This window comes from Mchenga conophoros, linkage group LG10 (assembly GCF_057382185.1).
Source record: "Mchenga conophoros isolate Kocher_MC1m ecotype Shallow Benthic linkage group LG10, M_conophoros_male_GT1.1, whole genome shotgun sequence".
NCBI classification, from domain to species: domain Eukaryota; kingdom Metazoa; phylum Chordata; class Actinopteri; order Cichliformes; family Cichlidae; genus Mchenga; species Mchenga conophoros.
In genome coordinates, this window is record NC_140535.1 from 16,570,537 (window position 1) to 16,586,790 (window position 16,254).

Below are 16,254 nucleotides of genomic sequence, written 5' to 3' on the forward strand. Positions count from 1 at the left end.
TTAATGGGTAATACTTTTCATTGCATATTGTAACACTGTATCGAATGGAACTGAATAAATTGCGCTGGAGCACAGAACCACACCGTGGCAACACAACTCCGCATTTGTTATGTGTACGCATTCATTTATACTTTTGACAGACTGTCAGAGTAAAAGTAGATTTCTTTTGGATCCCCCTCTGAAGAAATGCAACAAAAGACGGCACCACGCGCTGCTTTGGCTCTGCAAGTAGTGTGCTCAGCAGGACGTCAGTCTGGTCAGCCATGGAACAGCTTCTAACCAAGATGATTAAAACAGAACAGCCCCCGGGAACCAACCTGCCAGGTAAATCTAACTGGATATATTTATGCTCCATTTTCCCACCACTCCCATTTGAATAAAGGAGTTCATAGGTGTGCCGCAGGGGATGGGTTTTGAAGACTGGGACTGCTAGACGAAGCTGTTAGCGGTAATCAGAATGCAAAATTGATATGAGGGTCTTTTATGGTCGTGGTTACTGAACTGACATATGTTTACTGGTACAGGCTGCTACTGTAGGCAGGAAAACACTAATTTCTTATGAATAGACAAGAAAATACCAGTTTCTTATGAATAGCACTCAAATACATACAGATCAGACATAATATTTAAATCCCCTGGCAAGTAAAGTGAATGCAACCAGTTATTTTGTTACATTATTTTGTTATTTTGTTGGCTGCACCTGTTACAGGGTGGAATATGGTATGCAGCTAGTGAACATGCCTTTAACCTTAAGCTGATGTATAAGGATTCAAATGATTTTGACCCAGTCAGCTCATCTGGAGTGGTAATTTCCTATAAAACGTGTCTAAGGAAATAAAATATGTGAACTGTCTTCAGGGGCATAGGTGTCCGAGCCTCACAGATGCACATAGGGAGCAAAGGCTAACTGATGGGTTGATATCCTGAGCTGAAATTGCTAGAAATTGTGACCCTGCAAAGCCTGAAATATGAAATAATTGCCAAAAAAAATGTAATTTTTCTATTTAAACCTGTTCAAACTGTTTATTGAACCTTCTGACAAATAAAAAAACAACAAAAAAACATCAGTGTAATGATGTTGAGATCACAATAACTTGGTGTTACAGGGTTAAAGCTGGTTGCGGTACATGAGTATGTGGCTGTATGGCCACCGGTTTGCCAGAAGGCCCATGCTAACCCCCGTCCACTGCTGAGATCCCTTACACTGGAGCATCAGAAGTTACGCAGTGAAAGAAGATGGCCTTGTCTGATGAATCATGCTCTGTTGCACATCATGGTGAGAGCTGGGTGCATGCACATGGCAGGCAGATGTCAGAAGCAGCATGATTCTCTGGTCAGTGTGCTCCTGGAAAAGCTTGGGTCCTGGCATTCATGAGGATGTTTGCTGCATGAAATGCACTACCTGCCTAAACAGTGTTGCAGGCCATTATAGCAGACCTTTATAGCAAAGACAGCATCTTTCAACTGTAATAAAGAACCTAACAAAGAGCTTTAACTTGTCCTGTAATTCTCCACATGTCAGTCCTGCTCAAACATCTGTTAGATATGTGGGAAAAACTAATATGATCCACTTTACAACTCACAGGACTTAATTGATCTACAGCTAATATCCTGGTACCTGCAATCACAGATGGTTCAGAGCTGTTTTATTGGCGCTAGGGGGCTCCACATAATATTAGGTTTTAATGTTGTGGCTGGTAGGCGTAGTTTGAACGGCCAGCATAGATCTATCTTTATGACAAGCTGAACAGTTTCCTAAAATAACGGTAGAAAGCTGCCCGACTAGCAGTGTCTTAAGCGAACATAGTAATTATCACTTTGCTGTAAGTGTCTTCTGTGTTATCTAGCAAGCAGTGTTTAGTTCAAGAGATATTATCACCATTGCTCTAAACAGAATGAGGACTAACAGTAAAAGGAGGTGATCATTTTTATACTTTCTGATTTTTGGAAATACGTGATAACTTCAGTCTCGGTTGTCACGGTCAGTTGTCATTAGTATAATCATGCTCGGTGCAAATGTGCAAAACAACTGCTGCAAAGACACATTTCATAATCATACAAAGAGCGACTGTTTGAGCAGAGGTAGTAAACTAACAAATGAGTCGGGCCTCGTAAAATTTTACTAACAACGAAAGGAAAAACATACGACAGAAATCTGCTCTCCCATCAGCATCCTGTTTGAGCTATGATGGAGTAGATCACCTGGCCAGTCATGGCCCAGTAAACCCATTAGAAAGCTGTACAAGGTGATGAAATAAGACAATGAAATAGCATGATGTTGAACATGTGGTGGCGTGCACTGGCATGGAGAAGTTGTATTTTCACTTTGTTTCTGCTACCTGGAGCAAAGTTGGCTCTTCACGCATGCTACCTCTATGGTATTTTCAGTTCAATGTCAGGGCAGTGACATCCACATAAAGTAAACTATGTAGAGGCTGCAACCATTTTCAAATATGGTCCCCTAATGTGATCAAACCAGTTTAACTAAATTTGTCACGCAGACAACTGCCCGATCACACGCCTACATGATGCTCTGGTCCTCCTGGATTGCAGCCATCTTCACTTCTTGCTTGTTTGGGATCTCAATTGAACTCCAGGTCAAGTTCATGACTCCTCCTAAATTGCTTTTGGTGAATGTTTAAGACTGCCTTGCTGCTGGATCATTGTTCCTCGTGTTCTAATGCGATCCTTTGGATCTGAGGAGTCTTAATGTATGTACTGATCACCGCGCTGCTGCAATTAGAAGCAAAATCATCAAGCGACTCCACCAGCAGTGCTACACATCCAATCAATAACACCACTTCTGCTGTGTTTGACAGATGCACTGGATTATGAGGCATTTCTTTATATATGTATATACTTTGGTCTGTGCATCACTCATGCACACTGATTCCAACCTCTGAAACTTTCCTGGAGTACTTCTGAAGTTTGCATCTCATGGTGGACCACCTGAAGTGGCTGGTCTACTCATGTCTTGATGTCTGACACATGTGCACCTGTAGGACAGTCTGACTGACACATCTTTGGTCTTTGACAACTGAGGTAAACAACCAGAATAAGAATAATAATAAAAAAGGTTATCAAAACATCAAACTCCAGTTCTTGAGATGTATATAATTTTTTTAAACATTTTGTGCACTAAATCAGGGAAATTGCATCAAGCTATCGTTTAATCTACTCCTTTTAAAATCCAACATGCTGGCACACTTAAAACAAACAAACAAAAAAACATTATATATGCCCCACGTTGTGTAGACTGCATTTCGTATTCTAATCAACAAGTCCGTAAATTTAATGGCTCTCCTAAAATCAGACCTACTTGAGCTACAAATCTGCAGTCCAACCTGTCAAATACACCATAATGACCAGCTCAAAGCGCTGTTCGACCACAAACACATACATGTGCATACACAGTGGCTTCTGCTTGTGGAACTGCATTAAATGGCATCTTAGTCCCAAACACTCGATCAGCCAAAGTAGAGACTCATCATGTCAGCTAATTAAGGCTGGAGTAGCCCTGTTTTTTACACAAACCTGCACGACTGCTTCAATAACTGTATTTCAGCACGTAGGGATGTAACCAGGACATGAGAAGAAAACCCATTTGCTTGCCTCTGTGTCCCATTAACCTGATGTTGGTCACGAGTCTTTACTGTAACCCTAAAAATGAAATGACCTTTTTTCAAAGCGATGCCAGCTGATTAAACAGGATGATTTTCCTTATCTGAGAAGGACACTAGCCTAATGTCCCAGAGTCCTCGGGGGAAGAGAAGTGCATAAGAATATGAATTATCCCCAGACGTACACAGGCGGGAACCAACCCAGACGTAGAATAAAAGACATGCATGCATGAATCTGTAATGCTTTAATCAACAAGTCTGCTAGAGTTTCACTCTTTCTGCATTTCGAAACATGCTCACTGGTACATACACACCCACACGTGCCGGGCCATGTTCATACGTAATACCCAAACTGGATGATTAAACCTACCCAGAGCACACGTACAAGGAGAGCAAAAAAAAATAAAAAATTCCTCAGACACATATTTTTTGATTAATCCATGACACTGGAGCAGATTACAAGCATGTTCAATGCAGTATGCACAGATGTAGGTAGAGACCTCCTCTAAGCCTGCCAGAACGACTAGCAGACTTTGAGCTAACATGCAAAACAGAGGCAGCAACAGAGGGATGGAAGGAGAAGAACGACACAAACAGAGAGGTGAATTTACCTACCACACACGGACAGAGAGAAGGGAGCTTAGTGCGGCCCTTCATGAGCAAGAGACAGAGGAAAAACAGCCTCCCAGACACCCGCAGTAGAGGAGGAGAGAGATGGGGAGAAAAGGAAAGAGAGAGAGAGGGAGAGAGAGAAAGATGGGAGGCTGGGGAAGGGGGAATAAAAAAAAGAGGGAGGGGGAGTGAGGGAAGGGGGGGGAGGGGGGTGTCGTAGCAGACGAAGAGAGAGAGAGTTTTCCTGGAAGCAGAGAGTTGTTGGTGTTGGATGTATCTTGGTGTTAAAGGCAAGGGTCGGAAAAGAGACGACCGGCTGCCTGCTCCAGCCGTGACTCAGAAAATATGTTTGCCACCGCCGGTGAGGGAGGGAGGGAAGGGGGAAGGGGACATACAGGCAGAGAGACAACCTTTTATATTATTTTTCTATGATTTTTGGGTTGGTTTTTTTTTTCCTTTTTACAGTATGCTTCCACTCACTCTGCTCTTTGCTCCCTCTTTGCCTCACCATTAAGCACACAGACGTCACCTAACGTGAGAGCGTGTTTGACGCAAATGTGAACTCTCTGGGTACACCTTCACCTCCACTCTTTTAACGGCAATAGCAATTGTTTCTAGATAGCTCATTGCATTGCACGCAATCTCAATGTGCTTAGCACGGAAGATAAAATAAATGAGTAAATAAGCTCACGCAGGTTTAGAATGTTTTAGGGAAGTGAAAAAATGTCCATGTCACCGCTGTTACACGGGGACTGAACACTTTGAAGGTTTATTTGGTCAAATAGCTGACAGCAAGTTGATAACCAGCTAATCCCTTCTTATATAGGCAAGAAAAAATACCAACATTTTCTGCTTTCAGCTTCCAGTTTTGCTTTCTAAAGAGAATATCTGTTTTTTTTAAATAATTTTTTAAAGTTGAATATTTATATTTTTATTGGATAGTAACAACTTTTGCCACAGTGAAATCAACTGGCGCACGGCAAGCTGTAAAATCAGCGATCCAACATTTTGTTGAATTTGCAGCAATGAAGCCTAGTTTCTTTAAATTGCAATAGCATCAATTAATAAAGCACATAAAATTTAATAATAGACATGTAGCAAAAATATTTGGGTGCTGATCACCGAAGTTGTTGAAGATGTATGTCAAATATGAAATGACGTTCAGCTCTTTACCTCTAAAGGTTAAAATGAATCGGACCTTCTCTTAGTGTTGTAGCTTTTTAAACTCTAACATGAAAGCTGATTTAATTACAAATACTCCTAGGTGGGACAGATGAGTCTGTGTAATTTGTACCTTTAGAGTAGCTGCCAGCATTGTCTGAATGCTCAGGTCTCTTTCTATATAAAGGATATTTTTTTTTATCACAATTTTCACTTTAGGTGCAAATAGCATCTTAATATAGCCTGTGATACTTCCTCACCTTATCACTTCACAATAGCCTAGCACAGTGATAACTGGTAAATTGCATGGCTGGTGTTATGAGAATGTATTTTTACTTTAAAACAATTTTTTTTGATACCCATATCCCTACGCAAGGATACATGAGCAAATTCATGTTTATCTTATCAATCATTTCACATCACAAAGACCTGGAGATTGCTTTAAGAAGCGTGTTTCTAGATATATTTTTTATACTGTCTGTTTTCTGTATATAACCATAGCAAATACTGTTTCTTACGTAAGCATTAGACACTCTATCAAACTGTACAAATTCTTAAGTAATAACTTACACTCCTCTATCCACATCACAATCTTGTCTACAGGTATACTAGAAGCAGTATCGTCACCCTTTAGCCAGAAGCTGCACATTAATAAAGTCAACAATGAATGAGTAAGACAACTTTTCTCTAAGGAATGCATCGTGACTTAATGCAAAATACTGATATCGCTAATAACAGCTGATGCTTGTCCAATTGTTATTATGTAGTAGCCATTCAAGCTTTTATCTCAGACAAACTTGAGTGGTCTTTGATCAGTCGTTATTGCCCAAATTTTTAACTAAATATAACTCTTTTCCAGGCTTAGTTGTCATCATAAATTGCACTTCAGCTGCGTCTCTTTTTATGTCTTTCAGCTATATGGCTATATTGGGGGGGGGGGGGGGGCAAAATTTGGTTGGGGAATAAACAGAGTAAAATGCACCATGACCCCACTGGACTGTTTTACAGTGGATGGCTGTTGGGTGATGGATGGGTTATGACACCTGCAGAGGTTAGGCCCACAGCCCTCTGGATCTCAGCGACACAGTGAGCTGTGGCTTCTGCGCGGCTTCGCTCTCTGTAACTAAAGACAACTCAAGCACATCGTGACATTTCCATCTGGAGTGAAGCCCGTTAGAAGAGTGTTAAATGCTGTGTAACCCGCGAATCCAGCCACATAAGACCAAACATTAATTTTCTATTCTCTGCATTCATGAGCATCCTCTGCCGGCGCCTACACAGAGGTCATCCTCCTACCTGCACACTGTGGGCTTCACATTATCAACACCCTTCAATGGCAGGTCTCTCTCTCTCTCTCCGTATCTCTCTCTCGCTCTCTCTCCGTATCTCTCTCTATCTCTCCCGTTCTCTCCTCTCTCCCTCCCTTCCTCCTTTCATCTCTATTCTCTCCATGATGATACCCCTGCCACGTTGTCATGGCAACAATCGGGCCCTGATTGCTTGGTTGCTAGGCAACTGACATCACCTATAAGAGGAACATGAAGATACAAAGCCAGAGACAAACAAATCAGAGAAAATATGTGCACTTGTGCGTTACTGTGCTGGGTGTCACTACGTCTGAACTCTCATAGCGTCATTAGCTCACGTCGTGTGCCGTGTCTACTCAGGGCCAAAGCCACACATGTAGGCAGCGAGGTCTATCATTAGGGTTACTAAGCATATAATTCGAATTTGACTTGCACTCTGTTCAGTCTTGTGCTCTTTGCCAGGCAGGAGGTTCGAAACCCCCAAAATCGTGACCTGAATTTCAGATGAGATTGTTGTGAATGTGAGTGCCTGTGACAGGGGGACTGCTCATGAATCACTGATACAGTAATTCAGATGCTCCCTATAAATTATGAGGAAACACACAGGGCCCTACATGCATATATATGTATATATATAAATATGTGTGTGTGTGTGTGTGAGTGTGTGTGTGTGTAGGTGTAGGTGTGTGTGTGTATATATATATATATATTTTGGCATAGGCCAATGCAGCATCCGAGCTTCACATATGTAGGGTACTGGCATGTGAAATGTGTATGAATACTCCTTAATCAGACTGTCATGAGCTTCTTTGCTGTAGTTTTTTAATGTGCCACAAGATGTCATTGTGTGCTGTATTACAAAAAAAAAAAGAAAAAGAAAATCAGCTCTCTAAGAAATTAGGATCCTGCTTGCAAAGCTGTTGCAAGTCCACATCAATGATATCAGCTTGGCTTTCTTGTTTTCGTCACTTTTATTTGACCTTCCTCTTTTCCCCACATATGACATGCTAGTTATATGATCTCTAACTAAAAAGCCTACAATGTGTGCATAATGTGTCATTACATAAGGATCCAGCGACAACCTGACCCTCCTTGACCCTAATGAGGATGACAGAGCCTCCTCTATCGACTCTATCAACATCATTAGATGTACACTCTCATTGCTATTGATTTTGAATTTTCCAGGTTGCCACGACACTTTGTTGTGTTTCTTGTTTGCTCAGAACGGAGCGGTGTAGCTGACAGCCACTGCCCTCCTTACGGTCTACCGTAGCAGGCTCACGGCTCCCCATTAGCCTTCTCGCTCAATGTGAAATGACAAAGTGTCCAACCCAAACAAGCAATGATATATCTAATTTGTCATCTGTCATGTGGACAATTTGAGGATGGACGATGATTCTGACAGCCAAAACAATGAAAATGAGCATCAGACCCTTGGAGGTGGCACTCTTAGTGCACAAAATGGAAAGGTTGCTTAAATACGTGTTCACTGTTTAACGTTACATCGCCCTATTAAATCAAAAGAAGTAGCCATCTGCCCAAAACGAGGCTCAAAGGAGAAACTAGAAAAGCACTAAAGACACAGACTAAGCATCTACCCTACCAGAATATCCACCTAATGCACCAAACCATTTGAGTTCAAAAGAAAGGATGAGGCTTTGCTCATTCTCTCACCGTAAGAAACAGTGGAGCAGAGTGAAGCAGCAGAAGCAGGAGCACAGATTGTGCTGTGTGCATTTGACAAAGAGAAGCTCTTAACAGCCTTCTTGCTGGCTAAAGCGCCTGGTGGGGATGATGAGCATCATAAAGGAGCTGAAATATACTCATACGTGAAGTGTTGACTCTGCAGGCTTAAGATAGTGAAACAAGGCAACTGATGGGCATACGATTTGGGGGAAAAAAACTTAATATGAAGCATTTTGACTTTCTTAGTTATAATTATTATTATTATACAAATATATGAAGCGGTGATCTTATACCTCCTCTTTATTTGAATCTAATGGGTTTTATTGGCAAAAAATTCATAGTTTTAAATTGAGCAAGGCTTCAATCCACAGTGCAAAAGCTACTTGCACTAGAGCGAAATGCTCCACAGCTTGCATGCATTCTGTCTGATCATGTAGGTGTACGTGGCTTTCTTTTGGTAAAACAAATGAACGTGTGGGTGAGTGGTGCAATACATACATAAAGACGAACGGAGATCATGGCTAACCCCTGAATTTTTTTCCAGTATTTCATCTCAAGCACAAAAGCAAGCTGTCATTTGAGCAGAAATAACGACAGAGCAATCGAAGGGGGAAATAAATAAAGAAATTGTCCGTCTCTATACAGCTACAAATTTGTTCTGCTGTGCTTTTTAACTGACCAGCAGAGACCCTCAGCACAGTGCAGTCATGGCATCGGTCTTGCACTGGGGCAAGCTCTGCTTCGCACACTGTGCCCTGGGAGACACTTGGCAGGATCAGTGTCTCTGTGGCTGCATACAAAGGCCTGATGGATGTTCATGCCCTTGAGTGGAGATCATCTGAGCTCTCCACTGGATCACTAATCCTGACACACAGTACACACTGCTGCACACATTCATACTGGCATCACACGGTATGGTGAATGGGCGCTTGTTAAGGTGGATGACTTGAAAAAATATTGAGGAGGCTCAAAAGGACTTGCGAGCAGAGGGGTTTAGCTTATACTGTAACTCCATTTTGGAGACTCTCGGGGCTAGCGTAAGATACAGCAGCCATAAGCTTTTTATCCTTGAAAGCGCACAGACACACACGCACACACAATAAACACACATTCACATTATATAAATATTTATATAGACTGAAAAAAATGTGAGTGGTAAAACCAAATCCAGGGAAGAAGATGCTCATGATGTAGCCATACATGAAACCAATCAAGCGCACGCGAAGATGCTGACTTTGACTACATCTTGTCAAATGTATAATTCATTGGAGGAAAAAAGGCACTAACTAGGGAAGCCTCGAAAGTGCTGAAGAAGAGGGCAGAAGGTAAGCTACAGAGCAGAGAGCAGGGAGGAGTAGAGTGAGCAGAGTGGGAGGGATGGGGGGGAGGAGGTAAAATGAGATAAAGGAAAGAGGAGGCTGGGAGAGAGGACCGAGAGAGGGATTACAGGGGTGAAGGAGGCAAAAAGGACACACAAAAAAAGGTCTGTAGAAATAGGAAGTGGATTGAGAGTGACAACAGGGAAAAGAGTGATGATCAAAAAAGGCTAGAGAAGAGGAGGCAACAGAAATGCACTGCATGTGCTCTGTACCGCACAGGAGAACGTGGATTTATTGCAGCAATTTTCTCAAAGATAGAATTAAGATTAGTTGCTTTTCGAGCATAAATCCTTTTCACTATGCGCATCATCTGTGTTCGCGCCTCTCAAATTACCGACCCATCCTTCTCTGACTCAGTGCCATACAGGGAGGGAGAGTCAAAGGTATTGTCAGCCACGCAACTAAATATAAATCTTGTGACGTCTCCTCGATATGCCCTAATATTCTAGTTCTAAATGTTATGTAATGACACTTGTGTATGATTCACCAGCATCATATGTTGCAATTTACTGCTTGCTCTTTTTTTTTTCCCAGAGATTTTAGTGTGGGAAGGAGCAGAAAATTACATAAGCTGCTAAAAAGTCCAATTCGCTCAGGAGAATCGATTGAAATGCCGAGTGTTTCCTGGTCATTTGCTCCATGAATTATAAATAAAAAGATTACAGTCAAATTGCAGTTACTTCAAATTTTATCCAAGCCAAAACTTGAACCTGTCAGTGTAGAAGGATAGAGAAAGGTAATAGCGTCATAAGAACGGGGCGATCGTGGCTCAAGAGTTGGCAGTTCGCCTTGTAATCGGAAGGTTGCCGGTTCGAGCCCCGGCTTGGACAGTCTCAGTCGTTGTGACCTTGGGCAAGACACTTCACCCGTTGCCTACTGGTGGTGGTCAGAGGGCCCGGTGGCGCCAGTGTCCGGCAGCCTCGCCTCTGTCAGTGCGCCCCAGGGTGGCTGTGGCTACAATGTAGCTTGCCATCACCAGTGTGTGAATGTGTGTGTGAATGGGTGGATGACTGGATATGTAAAGCGCTTTGGGGTCCTTAGGGACTAGTAAAGCGCTATATAAAATACAGGCCAGGCCAACTGTAAGAAAAAAAGAAAGGGACACAACTTTTGCACTTTTACCTTGAGGATGAAATCATCTTTTATCCAAAATGGGCTTTCCTCACAAATTTCTACTAATTCTGGTTCTTTCGCTCAAAGACATCCTTTCTCAGCCTGACTTTTCTCGCCAAAATACTCAACCCACCGACTCAGTGGGGGATGCCTTTTAACCGTCAAAGAGCACGGCACAGCAGTGCTCCGGTTCTAGTTGGTGTGCTCTGTGTAGCGGTATCAGATATTTGTCACTCACCAGCTGACTGTGGCTTCACCCACACACAAAAACTTTGTGCAAAGACCTGCACGGGAACGCGGCATTGTTCACATAACTTGTTATACAGCACGTGGGTGTCACGGAACAGCTCGCTCAGGGAGCTGCTCGCCCGTCATCTGCTACGTGGTGGCAAGCCACACTCCTCACCTGCAGTTCAGCCTGCCTCCATTAAAGTTTAATAATGCGCATTTAAAGGAATACACCAAGTTTTGTGGCATATCCAAGTGAACCGTAGGCTCTCTTGTGAATATCTGGTTAGTGTTTAACAAACAATCCCCAGTGACAAAGGTTTAGCTCATTTTTCTGGGTGAAACGGTCATCTAGGCACTCCAAGAATAGCCATTTCATTTGCCAGTCCAAGAGCTGCTTAGCCAATCAGTCGGTGCATAACTTTGCACATCTATGCGCTCTCACCTTTCCTTTTATAAACCAACCATCTGTCTCACAAGTTCTTGGCAATACTTGGGTTTTCTGTGCCAGCTTTACACTAAGTCTTTTCACACTTTGAAAGCGATGCAGAATTCTGGAACTGGTTGGGTGAAAAACCCACAGTTACCAACCGTGGTCTTTTACTTACAGTCTTATTCTTCTTCTTGTCCTAAGCTCAGTGATGTAAAACAAAATGCACGAGGTGCAGGTGTTCCAGGGAGGAGAAATACCTTGAAATTTCCCTTTCCTGCCCCCCTTCTCTCTCTCTCAATAAATTTGTCACACTGCACGGTGCAAGGTAACAAAAACTGCTTTGCAGAACCAAAAAGCAGCTACCTGTGTGGAAGTTCTGTCATTAGGGAAGGACGTGAAATGGTGTGAAATTCGCAAACAAAAAATGTGTTTAATGTACTTTGCTGTACACGCGCGCAGTGTGTCTCCCTCCTCATCTGACTGCACCTACTTATCTGTGTTTAACCACTAATCTCTGTTGCCACGGAAACTGAGAGCTTGATAAGCAAATGAATGTAATGTGCCACAGTTAAGCGCAAGTTTACGTAATACATCTGAAAGGACCAGCTGCACTCACGCCTGCTCCACAAATTAAGAACAAATGGAAATCTCAGATGATCAGCACCTTCACACACCTGTGTGTGTGTGTGTTTGCGTGTATTTTTGTTTTCCTCTTTTATCTGTCATCACTTCCTGCCAGAATCTGCATTCAGGTTCAGCTGCTATAGTACACTGCTCACCTCCTTTTGAATCTGTGTGCAGCTGTGTAGGTATGTCCATCAGAAAATTATATCTATCTATATCTATATCTATATGTATATCTATATATATCTATATATATATCTATATATATATATATATATATATATATATATATATATATATATATATATAATATATATATATATATATATATATATATATATAGATATATATATATATATATATATATATATATATATATATATATATATAGATATATATATAGATATAGATATATATATATATATATATATATATATATATATATATATATATATATATATATATATATATATATATATATATATATATATATATATATATATATATATATATATATATAGATATATATAGATATATATGATCTGAAGGTCTTAAGGTATTGGACATCTGAACAAATAGGCTTGGACAACAGACTTGAAGCTACTTCATGTTCCTTTTTCTAGTCAGTCTCATGTCTAGTACTGGCTCCTTGGAGCAGCGCATGTGTGTGATATAACATGTGGCTCATACATTATGTTTGCAGATGTTTGCAGCTGCACAGTGGGTAAGCTTCACGTGTGCTTACGGTCGAGTTTAGGACAAAGCAGCTGGAAATTGTGAGGAATATTAGCATGCATAGTGCCCTCCCATGGTCTCTGCCTGACACACTCTGCAGCTCGGGCATGACACAAAGCCCCACACAGGCAACCCGAGGATCAGATCTCTGCCGCTTTCGCTACATCCACGCAGGTCAGCCAGCCCCTGTTCATACACTCACAAAGCATGACACGGAGTAGGAGATTCAGAGAGTGGGAGAGAGGGTCATCTAGAGAGGGAGATATCAAAGAGTGTTCAGTCAGGTAGCTCAGCTCGCACTGAGGCTTTTCTGAAATGTTCAAATGCTCAAAACGAACACAAAGATCTAAACAATGCACAACACGAGAAATGTCATGAAGACAGCAAATTCCCACAATTGAGAGATGGCAGAAGGAAGCTGGCTGCTTTCTTCCCGGTTCAGTTCCAGTTGTGGTGCCTCTCACTCTGTTTCACGCACACATAGAGCTAGAGTAATGAACAACAGATAGGCTTACCTTTGTAGTCACAATGCAGAGGCAGTCCATGGTACTTAAAACAAATATCGGGGTGTATCTCAACCCCCCCAACCCCCCACGACAGAGGGCTGAGACCCCACACCCCTCTCCCCAGCCTGCCCCACTCCTGCGCTCTCACTCTCGTCCTGCCTTTCCCCCCTTTTCTCTCCTTCCGTGAATCTCTTCTTTGACTAACTGAACCAGCGAGGGAAAGAGAGGATGGAGGGAGGGGGGAAACATGAAAAGGGAGGGGGAGGGCCACAGAGAAATAGAGAGAGTGAGCAAAAGGAGAAAAAAAGAGAAGAGAGGAGAGAGGGTGGTCTTAGAATTTAGTATAAGAGAGAGAAAGAGAGGGAGAGAGAGCAGAGAAAAGGAAAGGTGTGAGTCTATCTAAGGAACGGTGGAAAAGAAAGAGAAAAGATGGGATGAATACAAAAAGAGATGGAGAAAAGGGAGGATGGAGATGGAAGGCAGGGGTGGTGGGATTAACAAAAAAGAGGGGGGGTCACACTGTGGAAAGAAAAGGGGAAAAAGAGAAACGGAGAATAAGACAGCGAAACAGCCGAGGATGGAGAGGAAGAACTGAGGGAGGGGACAGTGAAGGAGAGAGAAAAGGAGAGGGAGAGTGGGTGAGTGCGTGAGTGTATGCATGTGTGTGTGTGTGTGTGTGTGTGTGTGTGTGTGTGTGTGTGTGTGTGTGTGTGTGTGTGTGTGTGTGTGTGAAGACAGCAGGAATTAGACCGAAAGAAAATGTGTTGAGGAGGAGAGTGTGAATTACATATGCATCACAGAAAAAAAGAAACCATGAAGCACCGCGAGAGCGACTCAGGGAAGACCGGATCACATGAAGCCGAAGTTTGCTTTAACCGGATGGAAAAAAGAAAGAAACTGAAGACACATGAAGGTTTTTTTTTCTGCTTGTTGTAGCACTCTGCAGCTGTTGCCTTAGCAATGGTGCAGTTGTTGCCATGGCAATAGGGAGGCTTGTTGTTGTCATATGGTCACCCTTGTAGGACTGAGGTCTGAGTCAGTAACTCTGCACTGGATTTGCCCACCTGAGCATATTTCCACGTGGCTGTGCAAATATGCACTCAGGTTATAGAGGAGCACAAAGGACAGTAATAATCTGCGATTTTAGGAATATCTCAACGTTAAATAGTCCCAAATAGACACATTAATGATAATGCGTTGAAACTTTCTTTAGCCCCTTCTCCGTCTGAATTGTTATATGATTTCTCCTCTGTTTGATCACCTCGTTCGCATTTTTGTTTAGTTTAACTAAAACAGATTAAAGAATGCATGCACTCCTCTCAGCACACTCTGCCTTTAAGACTGTGGACTGTACCACTCGGGGTTATATAAGGGGGAATGTGTGCTTTAGTGTCTTTACATCATCAGTTCTATAATTGTACAAATCCACCCCTCACCCAGCCACATCCCCACTTTCCAGCCCCCCACAATGCTGGAGCAATGGTGCAGAAGTAAAGCAATTCAAAATGATGAACACACGTTTATTCCCCAGGTGAGAGTAGAAGCTTTGATCGAAATGTACAGCGGCAATGAAACAAACTGAAACGCTTTGTGTTCACAGATGGCCTCATCCTACTGTTAGTAATACACTTGTAGTCGTACTTTGACAGACAGATGACCCGAGTTACCTCTCTGCGCTTTATTAAACGCCTGTTAGTTTACATTCGCACATCTGATTGTCGTCTCTTGGCTCATGAACTACTGAACTACAAACCTTACTTATTACAAGTTGCACGGCAGCTTTGTGTGACAGAGGTTTAATGAGCAGAGATTCGAGCACAGTGAAGTAATATTTCAATTGTCATCATATAACATTTATTCACTTCCACTAGCCTTTGATGCCTTCTGATAACTCTATTTATAATGCATTTAAAGATTCAAGCACTATAACCCAAGGCTTTTTTTTCTTTCATCTTTTAAGACTCAGTTTTTCTTACTTTTGTCTGTTTTAAAAATTATACAGTGCTGCAGATCATCTTGGAAAGATGTTGTTTACACAAGATAGCAATGTGTAATAAGGAAATATAATCTGCCACATTTTATTTAGTGAAATATTGATTAATATACTTCATCTAATTTAATTGGACTAACTTGTCACAGTTACAATCAGTCTTCTGTTGCTATTGTGCAGCTCAAGGAAATTCTGAATGTTTGTCAGTGTTGTGTCAGAGCTGGTGACTATACAAGTTTCCACATACATGTTTGTTTTTAAATTGGAAAGGGGCCACATATGTGTCATCAAAGGGAAATAAGCTCATCGGGCATCATTAGGTATACTAGTTCATCTTGTTTGTTAGCACAGTTATCTAGGCTGATCACATGGCAGCAACATTTAGACATGTAGACAGTTTAGGTCAAGGCATACTGAGTATCAAAATGGGAAAAGGGTGATTAAGGTGACTTTCACCTCGGTATGATTGTTGGTGCCAGACTGGTTTCAGAAACTGTTGACCTACTGGGATTTACTACACACCTGTCTCTTGGGTTTACAGATATTGGTCAGGAAAGAGAACATATCCGGTGAGAGTCAGTTCTCTGGGTGAACATGCCAGAGATCAGTGACCGCTGGTATCACAGAAAAACAGTAACTGAAATAACCACTCACTACAATCAAGGTATGCAGAAGAGGATCTCTGAATGCACAACATGTCAAAGCTGGAAGCAGACGGGCTACAGCAGCAAAAGACCACACTGGGTGTCACTCCTGTCAGCTAAGAACAGGAAACCGATGCTACAGTTCACACGGATTCACCAAAACACTGGAAAAACCTCACCTGGTCTGATGAGTCTTAACATCTACCGCAACATAGG

At 42.0% G+C, this 16,254-nt stretch overlaps 1 protein-coding gene across 2 annotated transcripts in view; it reads right to left on the reverse strand.

Annotated features, from left to right (window-relative positions):
* Positions 1-14,094, reverse strand: part of dlg4a (discs, large homolog 4a (Drosophila)) — a 60,585-nt gene extending 46,491 nt beyond the window's left edge. Inside the window, exon 1 of one of the 2 annotated variants that reach the window (XM_085288885.1) lies at positions 13,414-14,094. In XM_085288885.1, coding sequence (XP_085145011.1) covers positions 13,414-13,443 — 30 coding nt within the window. In that variant the 5' untranslated portion in view covers positions 13,444-14,094. Of the gene's footprint in view, positions 1-4,235; positions 4,335-13,413 lie in introns of those variants that run through there. The other variant, XM_085288883.1, reaches the window with a different exon arrangement.
* Positions 14,095-16,254: the final 2,160 nt, after the last annotated feature.